This window comes from Hydractinia symbiolongicarpus, chromosome 7, assembly GCF_029227915.1.
Source record: "Hydractinia symbiolongicarpus strain clone_291-10 chromosome 7, HSymV2.1, whole genome shotgun sequence".
Lineage (NCBI taxonomy): Eukaryota > Metazoa > Cnidaria > Hydrozoa > Anthoathecata > Hydractiniidae > Hydractinia > Hydractinia symbiolongicarpus.
Window position 1 is genome coordinate 20,179,984 of NC_079881.1, and position 16,298 is coordinate 20,196,281.

Consider the following 16,298-nt stretch of genomic DNA (forward strand, 5'->3'; position numbering starts at 1 on the left):
GTATTTTTGCACTATGAAGAGTGGAATTTTTGTTAGTTGAGAATTTGTTAGATAATATTCTACGATAATGCAAACGAGTACTAAATCACAATGTAAATGTCGCAATGAAAAGAATTACCCTTTTTTCAACCCATGCCTGTTCGATTGCGTATAAGGAGAAAAACAAATCTGGATTGGTAGTTGGTGGTATTGAGAGTAAAAGCCATTTATACCAAATATGAATATAGATTTTGACATTTCTATGTTTAACACAAGATTTATATCACATAGGATAGCTTATCCCAAAATAAGTTGGGCAAGTATTGCAGGGCAAACCCAGTACAAAGATTGACCGAGCAAATTGTACCTACATGGTACAGGAGGTACGAAAAAAAGCGCTATGAATGTTCTACTACGTTTGTAATACCGACAGAGTCAGCTGTTTTGAAGCGAATCTTCTTCTACCTCGTAAAAGCACATTATTTTAAAAAATTGACAAAGTTGTAGCTACATGGTCCGCCCTCATGTAAACCTACCTTGAGTGCCAACCCAACAAACTGGTAATCGACTAAACATAATCAAGCTAAAATTTCAACTTTGATCTCAGATAAATTAGACTGACAATATAAATTTGCAGCGAGACATAACTAGAATTCTGTAAAGCATCCAAAAAATATTGTTTTCCTGGCTAAGAAACGACTGCCATCTTGTCTCAATTGATGATTATAATTCCTCTATTCACTGGAGGATGTAGGTTACAGAAAAAAAATATTCTTGGACATGTTATCTGAAAGTGGAATAGAAAAAAACAGATGGTCATTGTAGCCTCTCCTTCCCCCAAAATTAAAAAAAGGCTTTTTCTATTTACGCGCTTTATAACTTTCCTTAAGGTAATTAGAAAACAATCTTAACCGCTATCGATTTGGAATTCATGACGGTCGAGATAACTTTCAATAAGTGTTCTTTCTCCAATACGATGCACTTCATATTTTTAATTAACAATTAACAGTTTACCATTGCTTTGATTTTGCATTACTTCTCAGTGAAAAACTCTAAAAAAATTTGTATTTTATTGACTTTCATAAGTTTCTAGTATGCTGTTTGTACCACTGGCACCATAAAAAAAAAATATGCTGGTTGTTCAGCGCAAAACCACTCGAGTTGTACAGATTCTATGTTTCTGACTGATAAATTTTGAAATACCAAGATTGAAACTGTTGCTTGAAAGTTGCTTGAAATTAAATTTTACCTTAGTGGTTGCCTTTTAAAAAAGATTCCATGCTTTATACACGACTTTTAAAATAATAGTTAACCCAATTCAAGCTACGAAACTAGGAAAAAGAGGTTGAAAAGGTGAAAAAGAAGGACAAAAATACCTACCCTACCTGCCATACCTTCATTAACATCATTAAAACAGTTGACACAATCACCTTGAGACTTTTCAATGAAAACAAGAAAACATTTTTGGTTAAATATTACTCTATAGATATTAGTGCTTTTTTTCACTGAAGTACTATATTTGAAGTCCGGACGTAAATATTTCAAATACTTTATGTCTACCAAGGCCCACTTGCGTGGGTTTTCGTGACGATGGCGTTAACGTTTATGTCGATTTAACGCCCTGTGAAATCAATTATTTTGATGCAAAATAAAAAATAAAATAAATTAACGTTAACATCCATTGAAAGTCTATCAACATTTTTCGACTTTTGTCTAATTGGCGCCCCAGAAAGTTAATGAATTATTGTGAAACTGTTAGGATCTCCCTTGCAGCATACTTTAATTGGATATTTCTATTAAACATATCGGCAAAAAATTGTAATAATATATTTTTAAAACCTTCAATTTTAACAAAAAATTGTTGTTAACAGTCATTATTTGAAGCAGATATTTATACTTTCATGTGACATTGGGGTAGAAAATCCCCCCTCTTCCCTATACACCACACCTCCCCTTCTCTAAAACGAAAATCGCAGTTACAATAAGTGTTAGCTAATATCTTTAAAAAAATTCAGGGATACATCTTATAAAACATATATAAAAAACTTTTTATTTGACTAAATCTGTATATATATACCAACATAAAACACATCAGCTAACGTTCTTCTTCTTCTTTTAGTGTCACTTTTTATTTTTAATGTGTAGACAGCCATCAATCATCAAGTTTGTTATTATTAGTGCTATATTTTGTCTTAATTATCATTTGCTGTATTTCCAGTTTGAGTATGTCTTTATTTTGACCAGAAGGAAGTTGGTGAATCATATTCCCTACAAGTTCTCCAAAGAGTTGATCTTCATTCCTACACTCTGCTAACAATTTGGCTTCTTCACTCTCCCGTTCCGTTTTCACTCGACGTTCCTCCTTTATGTGGTCGAAATAAGGCTGACAACCGTTTTGGTATTCATCACTGACCGAAACATCTTCATTAACAACCATACTACGACTATACGGAGAGGTTGGACTAGATACTTGCGACTCCCTTTTAATCGCGTTTGTTTCGCGTGGTTTCATGTTGTCATCCAAAAACTGTAAGCTCTTAAAGAAACGCCATTTGCATTCTGCATCGTCATAACCATTTTTCTTTGATGCGGACATCTTAGTTCTTTGACTACAAAAATACGTGCGCAGGGACTGGAACTTGCTGAGGATTTGGTTACTGGTGACGTTATAGCCTCGCTTACTTAGTTCATCTTTTATGTATTCTACAGCTTTATCCTTCATATCTCGTACGTAAAAATGAGGATGCTGTTTGCTAAACAGTTCACCTTTAGTTTTCCATAACTCAATGAGCGTTTCTGTTGCTTCGTCACTCCATTCCAATGTTTCAATTTGTTTCTTTGGTCGACCGCGTGTATTTTTTCGTTTTAGGACATTATCTTGTTCTTCGAAATATTCAACTTTTAAGATGGGTTCATCGAACATGTCAACTTTTGCATCTTGTAAACGGCGAATAGGTTCATCAGAGTCTTTTTGAAGAAGAGTGAACCTGCATGGTAAAAAAATAGGTTATTTTCTCAAAAACTAAACGTCGCGGGTTTTCTGTTAACATTTGCTAAATAAAATTCCTGCAAAAATTATCGAAATCGACTGTTCGCAAACATAAATCCTAGAAGATTTTTACAGGTATACTTCCAAACATTTCGTGGTTTTAATAAATTATCCCGACACGGTACAATTTTGAAATAAAAAATGTCTTGTTAATAGACATACATCGTAAATGTATCAAACATCCCCTTTGTTTATATTTCATGCTTAAAAATGAGTTAATCTTTTTATCGATCGTGTAATTTGCCTTTGCACAGCGGCTGTATTTTTTTGTTTCTTTGGCGCCCAGTGACAACTTACTGCTTACTTTTTATATTTCTCTCATTATTTTTGCTCACACTTCATTGTGTTTTGCTTTCTTCTTGTATAATATTTTGTAACTTACTCAGCTATTGCAGTACGATCTGAGTCAAAAAACAATGCTTTTTGTTTTGATTCGACGTCCAAAAGTTTTTAACCGCAACTTTATATTTGGTTTACAGAGCTTAATGCAATTTTGATTTTATTAAAAAAAAATATGTTTCCATCACTACCTAGCAATTAGACCTGCACTAAATTTCAAGTCAATAGAAAAATACAAATTTTTTGACTAATTAACTTATTATACTTTCTGGTGTAATTTATTATAATGCAAGAACATCAATTTCAGTATTTATAACAAAAAATAATCAGTGACGTCATTATAATGCCATTATGTTTTCGAACATTTTTTTGCACAAAACAATATTCATCACTACAAAACTTAGGAACTTAACTCTTTTTCAGAAAATAACATTTTCCATCTCTTGCCAAAATATATATATAGACCAGGCTATTTATACGCTTTTTTTATAAGAACACCGAAATTTTAACCAGGCTTAACATTATGCTCATTTCTCTATCGATCTAAACCTATTGTTTTAACCTTAAATAATGCACTGGGTGTTCTTATAAAACGTATTTTCATAAAAGAAAGAGTCAAGATTAATCCACACCAATGATATTCGGCAGTCCATGAATTAGATAAACACTAAATTGTAACCCTTTCAAAATACATGTGTCCCTGGAAATATAATCAATTGGAAATTTATGTTAAAATACTTGCTTTTCTGTCTGCTTGTTGGTCTGTCTGTGAGCGTCATTATAATCGCACCTATAGTTATAGCATTAACCCCCGTCCAAGCGGATTTTGTTACTTCATTTAAATAGGCGACAAAAATGCACGAAATAGTGATGCGAGAAATATGTACAACGTATGATGTATATTGCTCCGGCTATGATATATAAGGATTAGATCTATTATTATTATGCGTAATAACCGGTTAATATGCAGACTTCTTAAATCTATCACAATCTCTGTAACACATATATTACATGACTTATTTCATAATACGCAAATTTATTCTATCTACATACTATATAAATCAATCATCATGAGATTACGTTATCATTTTTTCACAGCATGTCCTGTCACGATTATATATGCAGGGGGGTAGCTGATATTGAGCTTTAAAAAACTTTCAGGTATTTTTACTTCAAAATAATCATCCTTTATACAATACAAACTTATTTCATGGTTTCATGGGCAATTTTTAAAAAAATTATACTGAAATATATTTTGTAAATTTATCCATGAGTTTATTTTGAAAGAGTCCAAAACAAGCCTATGGTATCGTGGCTACATCAATAGAAATTCACGTTACTAACTTCTTTTTGATTTCCTGATTTTTTGGCTACTTCCACGTAGCTATAGTTACGCATTATTTTCCCGATTGTTAAATATCTAACTAATTTACCAACAATATCAATCTACCTTTCTCTACCCAACTAGTAACACAAAACTGACTAGTTTTATATACGGTCAATTAATGTGCTATACGGCTGTTGTTTTTTTTTGAATTTTAGCAAATTTTTTTAAAGCAATTTCTTCTACTTTTCGTCCAGATTCCAGTATCAATTCACATAAATAAATCATTCGCGAAATAAGTAGCAAAAACATTCAACTGATTTTTAGTTTCAAGAATTACTCCAATTAATTCATATATACTCTCAAAAGTTCTATACTAAATTCGTCTGCTGTTTTTTAAAATTAAAAATCTACATTCTCTTTCATTTTTTAACCATTCAGATTTCCCGCCAACAATCACGCCATTTTCTAGTTGAGACTTTAGGAATAAATTATTGTTCTTCGCATGTGGATTTTAGGTCTGTTGTAACGCGTATTTATATTCGCGAACCATAAGTGATTATTGAATTTACAACTTTCTTATATATGTATCAGAAACATATTTACAGAAGAAGAAGAATTTTTACAGCTAGCTATATATACATAAAAAATCCTTTTAGATTTCATTTTTTATTTTTTTTCGTTTGTTTCAGTTTTTGCGTTATGATTTTTTATTTTACGCTCTGATTTCTTAAAAATATATATATCTTAAGGTTATAAAATTTAAAACGTAAACCTGAGACCTTATTTTCTAACATGCTACACATAAAAGTATATAATTCTAACTATAATGGATTTAAGTATCTGCTTAGACACAGACTAGCGCCCATCTTACATGTGTATACAAAAAAGAACATCTTAAAGCTAAAGTTTTAAAATACATCACTTCGTTTTTTTTTATATACACATTAGTTTTTTGAACAACAATAAGATAACTGTTTTAAAAGTTTTTTACTGTGTACCTCTTTCTTTTCCTGTCTTCGTCATGCCATTCAAGATAATTCTCGTGTGCCATCTCAAAAATATAAAAACTTCTCAATATTTAAAACGTTTGAATATGTTTTGTTTTCTACACGTTCAACTTTTTTTTACAAGATTAAAAAAATATATTTTATTGTTTTCTTTCGCCTTTCTTCTATTATAAATTTGTGTCATAAATTTTTTAAATTCAATAAAAGACAATTAATAAATATTTTCACTGCTTGCAGAACTAATAGGCTTGTAAATATATGCTCCTTCGTAGAGTTTTTTAAGATGAATCTGTTTGGAAAGTTATTGTGTAGCTATCCAAATTAAAGGGAGGAGCGCTAGCATTAATTTAAAAAGTAAAAAAAATATTAAGTAAAGTATATTTGAATAGAGCTTTTGAATATATATTTTTTGAAACGTGTAAGTTTTAATAGCTCACTTTTCAGGTTTTGTTGACGATGGAGAAATCAAAATAAAATAAACACAAAAACGTTTTAAGGACATGGTCTATATAAAAACAAGTTCATTCTCACAAGGGGATAACATTTTTTATTTAATTTTTAAACTTTTAATTTTTACGTACTCGAAACAAAATTGTGTACGTAGAATTTTAAATCATTCACTTCACAACTTAAAAAACTTTATTCGTCCACAAGAAAGTGTCGGTTTCCCAAACTTAGCAATACTCATTAAAATTCTTCACCATGCTTCATATTATAAGCCCCTTTTTATATCAGCTTCTGTTTTAATTACTGCATAATACGTTTAATTATGACATTAGAATCTGCGTTAATTGCATGAAACAAACACGAATTATGTTTAACAACTTTGTACCTAGTACTCTGTGATTATTTAACTGCAACCTTAGAAACAATTTAGTAGGCAAGTGTTAAATTTTTGACGCTCTATCTAGGGATCAGTCAAAGATTTTTTTCTGCTAAGGTGAATTCTCGAGCAAAGCAAAACAAGCGTGTATTTTTCCGTGACAAAAAACGTGTGAGGAAACAGCTGGGGGTCCGGGAACAACCCCTGAAGCTTTCGCATATTTATTTATTCCAGGACTTTAGAACTCAACACAGGGGGGGTGGCGGTTACAGGTTTAATCTTTGGCTAAAAATATTCAGTAAGAAAAGTTTAATATCATTTCTTATGGTTTGTAATGCAAAACTGTATAATCAATAAATACTTCCTGCATGTAATATATTTCACCGCGTAAAAAGAGACCAAAACAGGCATATAATGAAAACACAAAAATACATATGCAGAATAGTTTTATCAAATCAAGGTCCTAAAGGAGAGTGATTTATTGAATTCTGCGGTTATGGTAGGATCGTTTTTTCCGTCCAAATTTTTAACTATGCTGCAGATGAGAAAAGAGAGTCCCTATACTTTAGTTGACACCTGGAACCAGATACCCTGCAAGGCTTAAAAAACTTAGTACTAAAATAATATAGTTTGGTTTGATTACTAAAATCAAATTAGAGCTAGCTGTGTCCTATGTTCTCTGTGGTAGCCACACACTAGCTAGATAACTATCTAAAAATTGTAAATTGTTAACTGAGCTCAACATTTGTACTATATCTAGGAGCGTATTTTGTAAAATTTTAGCTTGTTTATTGGTTATCAGAGCAACACAATAAAAGACTGTAAGGCTGAACCCGCTGGATGTTCGTATCAGTTAAAGTAGCTTTACAGATTTGACCTTACCAAGAGACATGTTTCCCTGTCAGATAGCTTAACACTTCGTCCACCTTCGGCTACATAGCTATAAATACTTGAGTTAACCAACCAAAACAATAACGTTGACAAACATAACATATGCGATACATTGTTTTGTAAGTTGTATGTCAGGTTTATAAAGTTGTAAGTATTTACAAAGTTCCGTATATACACATACATCCTGATAGCTAAGAAAAGAAGGAAAACATAGGTCAAATCGACTAATTATCCCAATTTATATATTTTTAATTAAAAAATTCATTGAAATTGTTTTTTCTCAACTTTAATCTTCTCTGTTTAACAGCAGACTTTACCAACTTTAGGGTCAGTGTTTTATTAAATATTTTCAATCCTCGTGGTCTGTTGTTTACAATTTTTGCCTTTGCATATGCGTGCGCATGTCAATTGTTCTCAATTCAAAATCAAAACATTACGTCACGCTACATTTTGTTACGTCTGTGCATTGTAACAAAGGTTCGAACCTGTATACAATAGCACGAGATCCGTCGGTCGCGGCGCCCAAAATTGACGGAAGAAAAATTGTCTCAATTACGGGATCTCTAGGTTAATTGTTAGCTGACTAATTATCAACGGGATATATAGCACAGTCAGGAGGGGCAACTGTTAGCTAAATGCAAACATTCCAACTCTCTGGTTTGATCGATAAACTCGATCGATAAACTCGATCGATAAACAAAGATTTCCTGACTTTCCAATTTCACAGAAATGTTAAAAGTATGAGGCGGAAGAACATGCAGATGCTGACAAAGCAGACCTTGTCTACTGAATCTTCGTGTAAAACATTATAACCACGATTGCGGATTCCGCGTTAAAACATTCACTTTCTCTGACTGACGTATGTAGTTAAACAGCAAACTTCTGAATCCAGATTTATTCAACAAAGGCGACAACATTTGACCTTTGCTTATTCTCCATTACTGTGTGTTCCACTTTCTCTTTTTTATTTGAAAACAAAATTGGTAAACAACTTTGAACGTAAAAAAGATTAATTTGCCGGTATGTTGATTTTGCTACAGTCTCCATAGTTTGTTACTCTGTGATGTAGGTTGCTATTATAATTTTAATGAAATAATAATAAATAAGCAATTTTTTAGGAGGGGGATGATTTTTTTAACAGTTAGGAGAATTGTAGATGAACAAACCGCTCACGATTTGTTTCAAGTCACATGTTGTTTCAATGCAATAACATTTAGCCAGTTAAGCTGGGCAGCACTCCCTTAGATACGTTTAATACTGATCAATTTACCACAATAAGTTATAACAGATGGCGTAAGAAAGTTAAGAAAGTTTTAAATATATATAGACGACCTTACAACTAATAAATGGTTGTGTTTTGTTTCTTTGAGGGTATCCCAAACAACATAACCTTACAAGTTTAACACAATTAAAGTTTGAGTAAAAAATTTCAATGCGGAAGATGATTTACGATCTTCTAACAGGTGACGTCAGAGCACTCAAGGTGAAGAAATTTATAAAACAGCATTGCGGATGTTTTACCTCGTGTCGGAGGTGAATTTTTGAATCTTTGAATAGGCATTATTAACTTATAAGTGCGAATTAAGGAAAATAAACTTTATATTCGTAAATCACGTATGAATATGAGCCAATTTAGGTCAACTTAATTTTTCTCGGGAGGTAAGCTTTAAGAACCTTGAATATATTTTCTTAGAGAATAGAACAACACTACACCTACTAAATATTTTTATTTATGTAAATGTGTGACCTGTGATTAAAACATTTTCGTAAGAACAACAGCATTTCCAGTTGTTTCTTCACCTTTATACCAAAGCCAAAAAAAAAAGTATTGTTGCATGTTCAAGAAATGATACACCTACAATACTAATATGAATCTGAACAGAAAAATCAAAACAATAAACAATTTGTGATTACTGAGTACACTGGATTGAGCCAAAATATGTTTATTCTAAATGTGTACTGAATGGAAAGGTTAAAGCATATTGGCAAGGAGTGTGACAATAATAACGACACATAGCTGGACAGCACATCATCCCTGAGTACATGCTAGCTATAACATCCAACCTATAATATATGGCTAAAAGCTGGGTAACTTCTTTAGGAAAATAATTATAACCTATATAGCTAGCTAATTATAATATATATAAATTACAAGTTTCAGTAAACTAGGTAAACATTTTATAACTTACAGTGCGGAAAATAAATTTTTTGTAGGAGTAGGAAACAAGACGTTTATTGTCTAGCTAGCTAGAGCTAGCCAACATTGAAGTTGCCATAAATACACACTTAATATCAACAAAAATTTATGATTTTTTTCACACTACTACTAATACCCTCAATACGTATCCATTACGATCCTTTCAATATGGCAGTTAAAAATTATAAAATCAACATGTGTTAATAACTAAGGTCAGAACAGCTAGTAAACAACTTGGCGTCCTGAACTTTATCTAAACTAACCTCGTTTCCATGCAATGTTTTGATTTTTCGCCACAACGGCTGATCATGGAAAGGCGATATTGAAATGGGTTCATTGAACTTGTAAAACCAAATGAGACAAATTTACTGTGAAAGAGAAACTATTTAATCAACAACATAATCTTAAATCTAACAGCTACATAAATTATATACAATATTCTTTATAACTAACGACTTATACCAATAATAATATAATATGTTAAGATTATTTATTATTTCATTTTTGAAGTTAAAAACGTAACATGGTCTATTTCGATTATATAGCACAAGTATTCTGAAATTTTAATTAATAAAGTAGCTAGTTATAAGCAGAGACTGGTTGAACCTGTGTCAATTAATTTTAATAAAGAGTACTAAGTATCGACTGGTGGCCTCGTGGTAGAGCGTTCGCCTCCAGTGTGGAAGGTCTTGGGTTCAAACCCCGATCGAGTCATGCCAGAGACTATAATCCTCGATCCTTTCTGCTTAGTTCAGCATGAGAATATAGGATTGATATTTTAGGCGGTTGTCTACTTGAGCGGTTGTTGTGCTTGCACAACCTATGTTGATCAAATGGGAGCTTTAAATGCACTAGGACCCCCTTCGCAGGACCCTCATTGATAACAGTTCTTATAGAAACTGAAAAAGCTATCCTGGGTAAATAATAGTAATAATAATAATAATAATAATAATAATAATAATAATAATAATAATAATAATAATAATAATAATAATAATAATAATAATAATAATAATAATAATAATAATAATAATAATAATAATAATAATAATAATAATAATAATAATAATAATAATAATAATAATAATAACAATAAAATAATGAAAAGTATTTTACAACTAATATAAACACGCAATCTTGATGGCACAACAAGACACAACAAAACTTAAAGAGATAACACACACATCAACCGGACTAAGTATAGCTCTATATTTTTAAAAAAATAATTAGAACATTGATTTGTTTAAAAAACTTTCGAAAAACTTTAAGTTAAAACATTGACGTAAAGCATAACAAATCTTATTGTGGCTAACTACAGTCAACTCTCCAATTAACAGAAACTCCAATTAGCAGACACCTCTAATTAACAGACAAATTTCTTTCCACCGCCAAGACCACCGTCAATACCTCACACGAAGACAGTCAATTAGCGCAAACTCTAATTAGCATACAATTTTATTTGCACTAAATGAACTTTCCCCTGCAATTTCTTTCTAATTAGAAACCAAAAAAAGAACGAAAATTAAAACAAAGAGGTGTTACTTCATTTTATATCATTGTTTAATTTGAGTTCTCGCCCTACGGCCTTCTCCACCCACTCGATTGCCTTCTGTGGTCCTCATAGCGTGTATGTAACAGGAATTTTAAGTCCATATCCTGCCCCTTTCTTCAAACGTTTCCCAGTGACACTGCAGTGTGCTGTGGAATTGGGTAGTTTAATTTGTCTGTAAAGTTTGGGAGAAAAATACGCGAAAAAAAGAGTTTCCAAATAGCGGACACTTCTAATTAACAGACACAACTCTTTGCACCGAAAGTTTATACTTCTAGAGGTACTGAAAGTGCCTAGATGTTAATTTAAAAATGTGGTACCGAAAATAAATCAATGAAAATTTCTCGTCAGAACTACCCGTAAAATTGCGCAATTTTTGATTAACGGGAATTGTCACGTGACTTGAAGTGCCTACGTCTGTACATTTTTTTATGAACCAAAATTTTAGTTCGTTAGTGTTTACGTACTTTCCGTTAACCATGTCACATGACCGTAAATACTTTACGTAGGAGAATGAATGAACACCGGCCATTACGTAAAAAGATCTTACGCAAAAATTTACGTACATATAAATGCGGCTTAAGTACGAAGCTTTTATTTTGTGAATTTATGATAATCGCCAAGTCCTTAAAACCAAATATTTATTCCAATTATGATTTACCTGTTTTTAAGAGAGCTAAGGTTGTTTAACATTGTTTAAAAACTCTGCACACCAATACCCTTACGTCCGGTTACAGCCTATCCAAAGGAGTGTCCGCTATTTTCATTGTAATTGACTCCATCTTCACGTGCATTTATCATTCGTGCTTTTACAGGGGCGGCGCCACAAATTCCAAAGTGGGGGACTTAGGCTTAGTGGGAGATTTTAAGATTTTAGTGACAATCAAAGAGCGAAGCGAGTTGCCGAAGCAGCTGGGTTCCAGAGGGCGCTGTAAGCCCCCTGGTTGAGTCCCTGAAAGCCAACGCATTTTTAGAGTCGTAAAACGGCTATATTTAGTGAGATAGCCTACAGGTTCTCTGGTTGGATAACATCAATTTTCATGCAGTGATAGAGACACTTATTGGCAGAGAATAAAAAATTATTACTTGGCAAAAAAATGGGGCCCCCTGTTTTATGATAGATGCACACAAAAATATCTTTTGGAAGGTATGATAAAGTAATATGAATGGATTTCATATTTATCATTCAGGAAAACAGACATAAATTTAATCCAAGCTCAGTTATCGTTTGAAGCTCTTCCACTTGAACGATAACACGAATATCATGTGAACAACATAGCTAATAAAAGTGGGGACTAAAAATGGAATAAAATTTTTAAGTTTTTTAGTTAATAAGAGGCAAAGAAGAAGTCGATAAATATCAAAGCAGTTAGAGATATGGTTCTCCGCGTATTTTTAAAACTGACTACGTGAGAAAAAAAGCAAGGGTTTTATTTATCAATCTGGAACTTAATTTCGCATTTGCATGTAATTCGTAAACTAGTAGTTATAGAACTAGTTATAAAATCTTTTAAGCAGTAGATTTTGTCGGTGAAATTTGCGTATCATTTTTAAAACTATACTCTTAAACTACAACCTTTATTTCTGTTTCAGGACAGAGTGCCAAACTTTTACAATCCGGATTTGTTAATAGTTTATAGTCCGGACTGAACGCTGTTTTAAAGTGAGAATTTGTTAAAATTTTGATATCTCTCATTTAACTTGAAAGAAAAAAACTATACTGGCGTGACTGTCCACAGCTATTCTGGAACCGTTTCGTGGATGTCTGCTTTCCTTTGTCTATTTTGATGTTTTTGATTATTCTCGTAACTCTAATGAAGTTTAGATTCACGTGGAAGGAGAGCTTCCCAATTAGCCAAGACAAACCACAAAAACTGTTCAATCCAAGCCTTTGGAAATTATTGGAAATGTTTATAATTTTATAGTATACCCTTCGTAAACTAAGACTTAACATACGCAACTAAAAAATGTTTCGATAAAGAAAACGCTGTTATTATCTAATTATAGACAAAGTTTTTACGGGATTACAAAAACATATAACAGTCTGTGGCCGTGTATAAATCTACGGGTTCGCCCGTCCTTTATTTACAGCGTTTCGCTACTGCGTTTGTCTCGCTATTGCGGTTGCCATTTTGCGTGACAGACGTATACGAGTTTTATAATGTAGAATGTTTTCAAGATTTCTTCAAAAATCAATAAACTTCCGTTAGTGTTAGAATGGAATTGTATAATTTCATGCTTGCTGTATTTCTTTAACCATTTTTAAAATGATTACCTCGATGTGGGTCAATATAAATAATACGTTAAATCCGCTGAACTGGTTAACAAAGCCGCTTTTATTACGAATGTTAGTTTTAGCACGAATGAATTCGTCAAAATCGCATTTCTAAATTGCCTCTGGCTTTGATAATGAGAGATTTTGATCATACATTCATCAAGGTTAATTAGTTTCCAATACGGAAGAATCTAACCATTTTTCTATTATTTCGTTTGTAGAGATGCTTTGAGGCATCACTATAGTCTCAATGTTCAGACTTGATGAAAGATTTTGTTGGAAGGTTATATTTTGTCCAATTGGATCTTCGCCATTCGTTTTCACATCACAGCAGCAGTTAATAATCTTGATCAAAGCAGCAATAATAAATAACGCACCAGCTAAACCTCCAACGCTGGCCAACATGACAAGTATATTGTCATTTGCATTTTTTATATCTTTCTTTGGTTTATTTGGTAACTTATGTGAGTTCTTTCTATGTAAATAAAAATGAGTCTTCATATCTGTGATAATGTTACTTATCTCTTTTTGAGTAACTTCTTTTTTAGGTGTGGTATGTTTATTATCCCGTATATCTTTACCTGTGGACAACTGGATAATCAGTGCGAGAAGACCGTGTACGTATATTATCTTCCTCATGTTTTAAAATGTCAAAAGAAACTTTCTATAGTTTTTATGATGTTGCAATGAAAGTTGATAAGACTTTTATATTTCTATGTCACGTTTAAGGAGACCAACGAGCCAAAAGATTGGCACATACAAAATGGCTACAGTAATTAACCTTGACATTTTTGTTCCTGAGATCTCGCAATCTACACCTCAAACTGTCCATTATCTTCAAAGCATTGCAGCAAAACTTAATGATGATTACGAATTACATTTCCGGAATGACATACGCAATTTAAAACTTAAAATACAAGACGTCTGACATTTTAACCATTGGTGCTTTCCCTCATGTTCGTCTTTTAAAAAGATTTATCATTTTTATATTTTCTTAAATAAGCAATATCTTATCTTATCGTGTGTCAATTTTAATACACTTTTCGACATTGATATATCTTTCTTTAAGTTCTATGTTTTGGAAAATTTCACAGTAATTACAGTTATTCTTCTTTTCTTTCCTTCCTTCTTCTTCTTCCAAATGTTTCAGAACGTCACACCTTCGGTTGTGTGGTCGCACAGCAGAGACAATCCAATCCATATGCAGTTTTTAAAAGCATGGAAAATAATTAATAGGCGAAGTATTGTCTGTTTAAAAATAATTTGTACACTTAAAATTTACGCCATGGCTTACCTTTTTTTGAAATGTAGCTAACAAGGGAAACGATACAAGTGGCGACAGGCGATTTCCCAATAAATCACCAAACTTATGTAATAACAGAACCTTATATGGTGTCGGGATTTTTAAGATGTACGTTTAGAATATTTTTGCTCTCGTATTCAAACAGATTCGGTCTTAAATTACGTAGAGTACATGATAGTTGAACCCGCATCATATTTTTACGCGCGATAATTATATTTTAAGCGGTGAAGGACCAAACATTTCTACTATTTTTTGTTTCAATACACCTTTTCCGAAGTGGAAAAATAGGATGATTTTGACCGTAACATTAATACCATCAAAACAGCATTTTTACATGTCGGATTAAGTTAAAAATTTATACACACACCAATTCAATGATGCTGAATATGATTTTGAAGTCACAATATGAAAATTATAATATTATGTAAAACATGTAACTCGGAAAATGTGTATTATAAAATAATGACTTTTGAGACCTGTACTTTCCTAGGGGTCAATTTTTATGAGTGTATTAGGCTAGATAGCAATAGTTAGGGTAGATAGTTTACAAAATTCTTCTTACAGTCGGAAATTATAAATTACATTTTAATATGTTTATATCCTCCGACAGGGTTTTTTGACACCTGAAGCTCTATTACGAAAAGGGAAAATGCCCCGAAAAAGAGATTAATATCATTGACTTACAATCATTTAAACTCTGAGGATAATAATATTTTCTCAATGTGCGACCAGTGACAAGAAACATTTTTTAAAGAACATATTCAATGTATGACAGCATCTTCACCTTCCAAAAAAGTTTTAGCTAGCTAGGTTTACAGACATAATTTTCCTCCTTTTACTTGTAGTCGAGTTGAAAGTGTGATTTCTCTCTGTTGACAATACATTAGAGGGTTAGGTTATATCTGTGTGTTTTTTTCTACTGTAGTTTCCTTTCTTAATTTTAAGATATTTTTTCCCATTTCGTATTAATATTTTTCAAGACGTTTTTCTTAGATACACAAGCATTGTCTTCGAATCTGTCAACTGCTCAATATTCGAGCAGCCCTACTTTTTTTCGAACGCATCAAAACTTCAACAAATTTAAAATAAAAGCGGATCCTGTAATTACGTACATAAATTGTTAACAGCCCCTATTTAACCTTGTCAAGTTGCTAAGTCAAATTTCCTAATGATAGATTTTTCTATGGGGTGACGCTAATACTCCAGTTGCCACGAGAGACAACCTGTAGCCGTTTTTTTAGCGAACCCATCCACCCAATTCTAAAAACGTGGCAGTCAAACTAAAGCCGCAAAATGTACTTTGAAATTGAATTTAGCGAGTTTAGCGTAATATTTTGACTAAGAAGTTGTTACATTCGTCCAATTGCGACTTTCTCCTATTTGGTGACCCCTTATGGCAAATAATAAATGCTAAAGAAGTTTTAGTCAGGGATCAATTTCTAAGAATACATAAGACAAGTTCCATACTAAGCTAAAATAGATAGCTACACTTTTTAAAGAACATGTTCGTAGATAGGCAAATAAAATAGCTGGCCTCTACTTTTGATTTTCCCTGCAAC

The 16,298-nt window shown here is 32.3% G+C and overlaps 1 protein-coding gene across 2 annotated transcripts; it reads right to left on the minus strand.

Annotated features, from left to right (window-relative positions):
* Positions 1–1,955: 1,955 nt before the first annotated feature.
* LOC130649622 (uncharacterized) lies at positions 1,956–7,521 on the minus strand. 2 transcript variants are annotated; one of them, XM_057455950.1, is made up of 2 exons: positions 7,407–7,521; positions 1,956–2,966 (listed from the first exon to the last, which is right to left on the minus strand). In XM_057455950.1, the coding sequence occupies exon 2, from the start codon at positions 2,900–2,902 to the stop codon at positions 2,132–2,134; it is 771 nt and encodes a 256-aa protein (XP_057311933.1). In that variant the 5' UTR covers positions 2,903–2,966; positions 7,407–7,521; the 3' UTR covers positions 1,956–2,131. The 2 variants fall into 2 exon arrangements, with proteins under 2 accessions (XP_057311933.1, XP_057311932.1); XM_057455949.1 differs by lacking the exon at positions 7,407–7,521 and adding an exon at positions 5,693–5,916.
* Between the last annotated feature and the right edge of the window lie 8,777 nt (positions 7,522–16,298).

Bases quoted from the DNA above. Each gene is read 5' to 3' on its own strand.
- LOC130649622 (XM_057455949.1), bottom strand. From the start codon at position 5,745: ATGGCACACGAGAATTATCTTGAATGGCATGACGAAGACAGGAAAAGA. The intron at 2,967-5,692 runs GTACACAGTAAA...TTTACCATGCAG, and splicing joins GAAGACAGGAAAAGAAAGAG to GTTCACTCTTCTTCAAAAAG.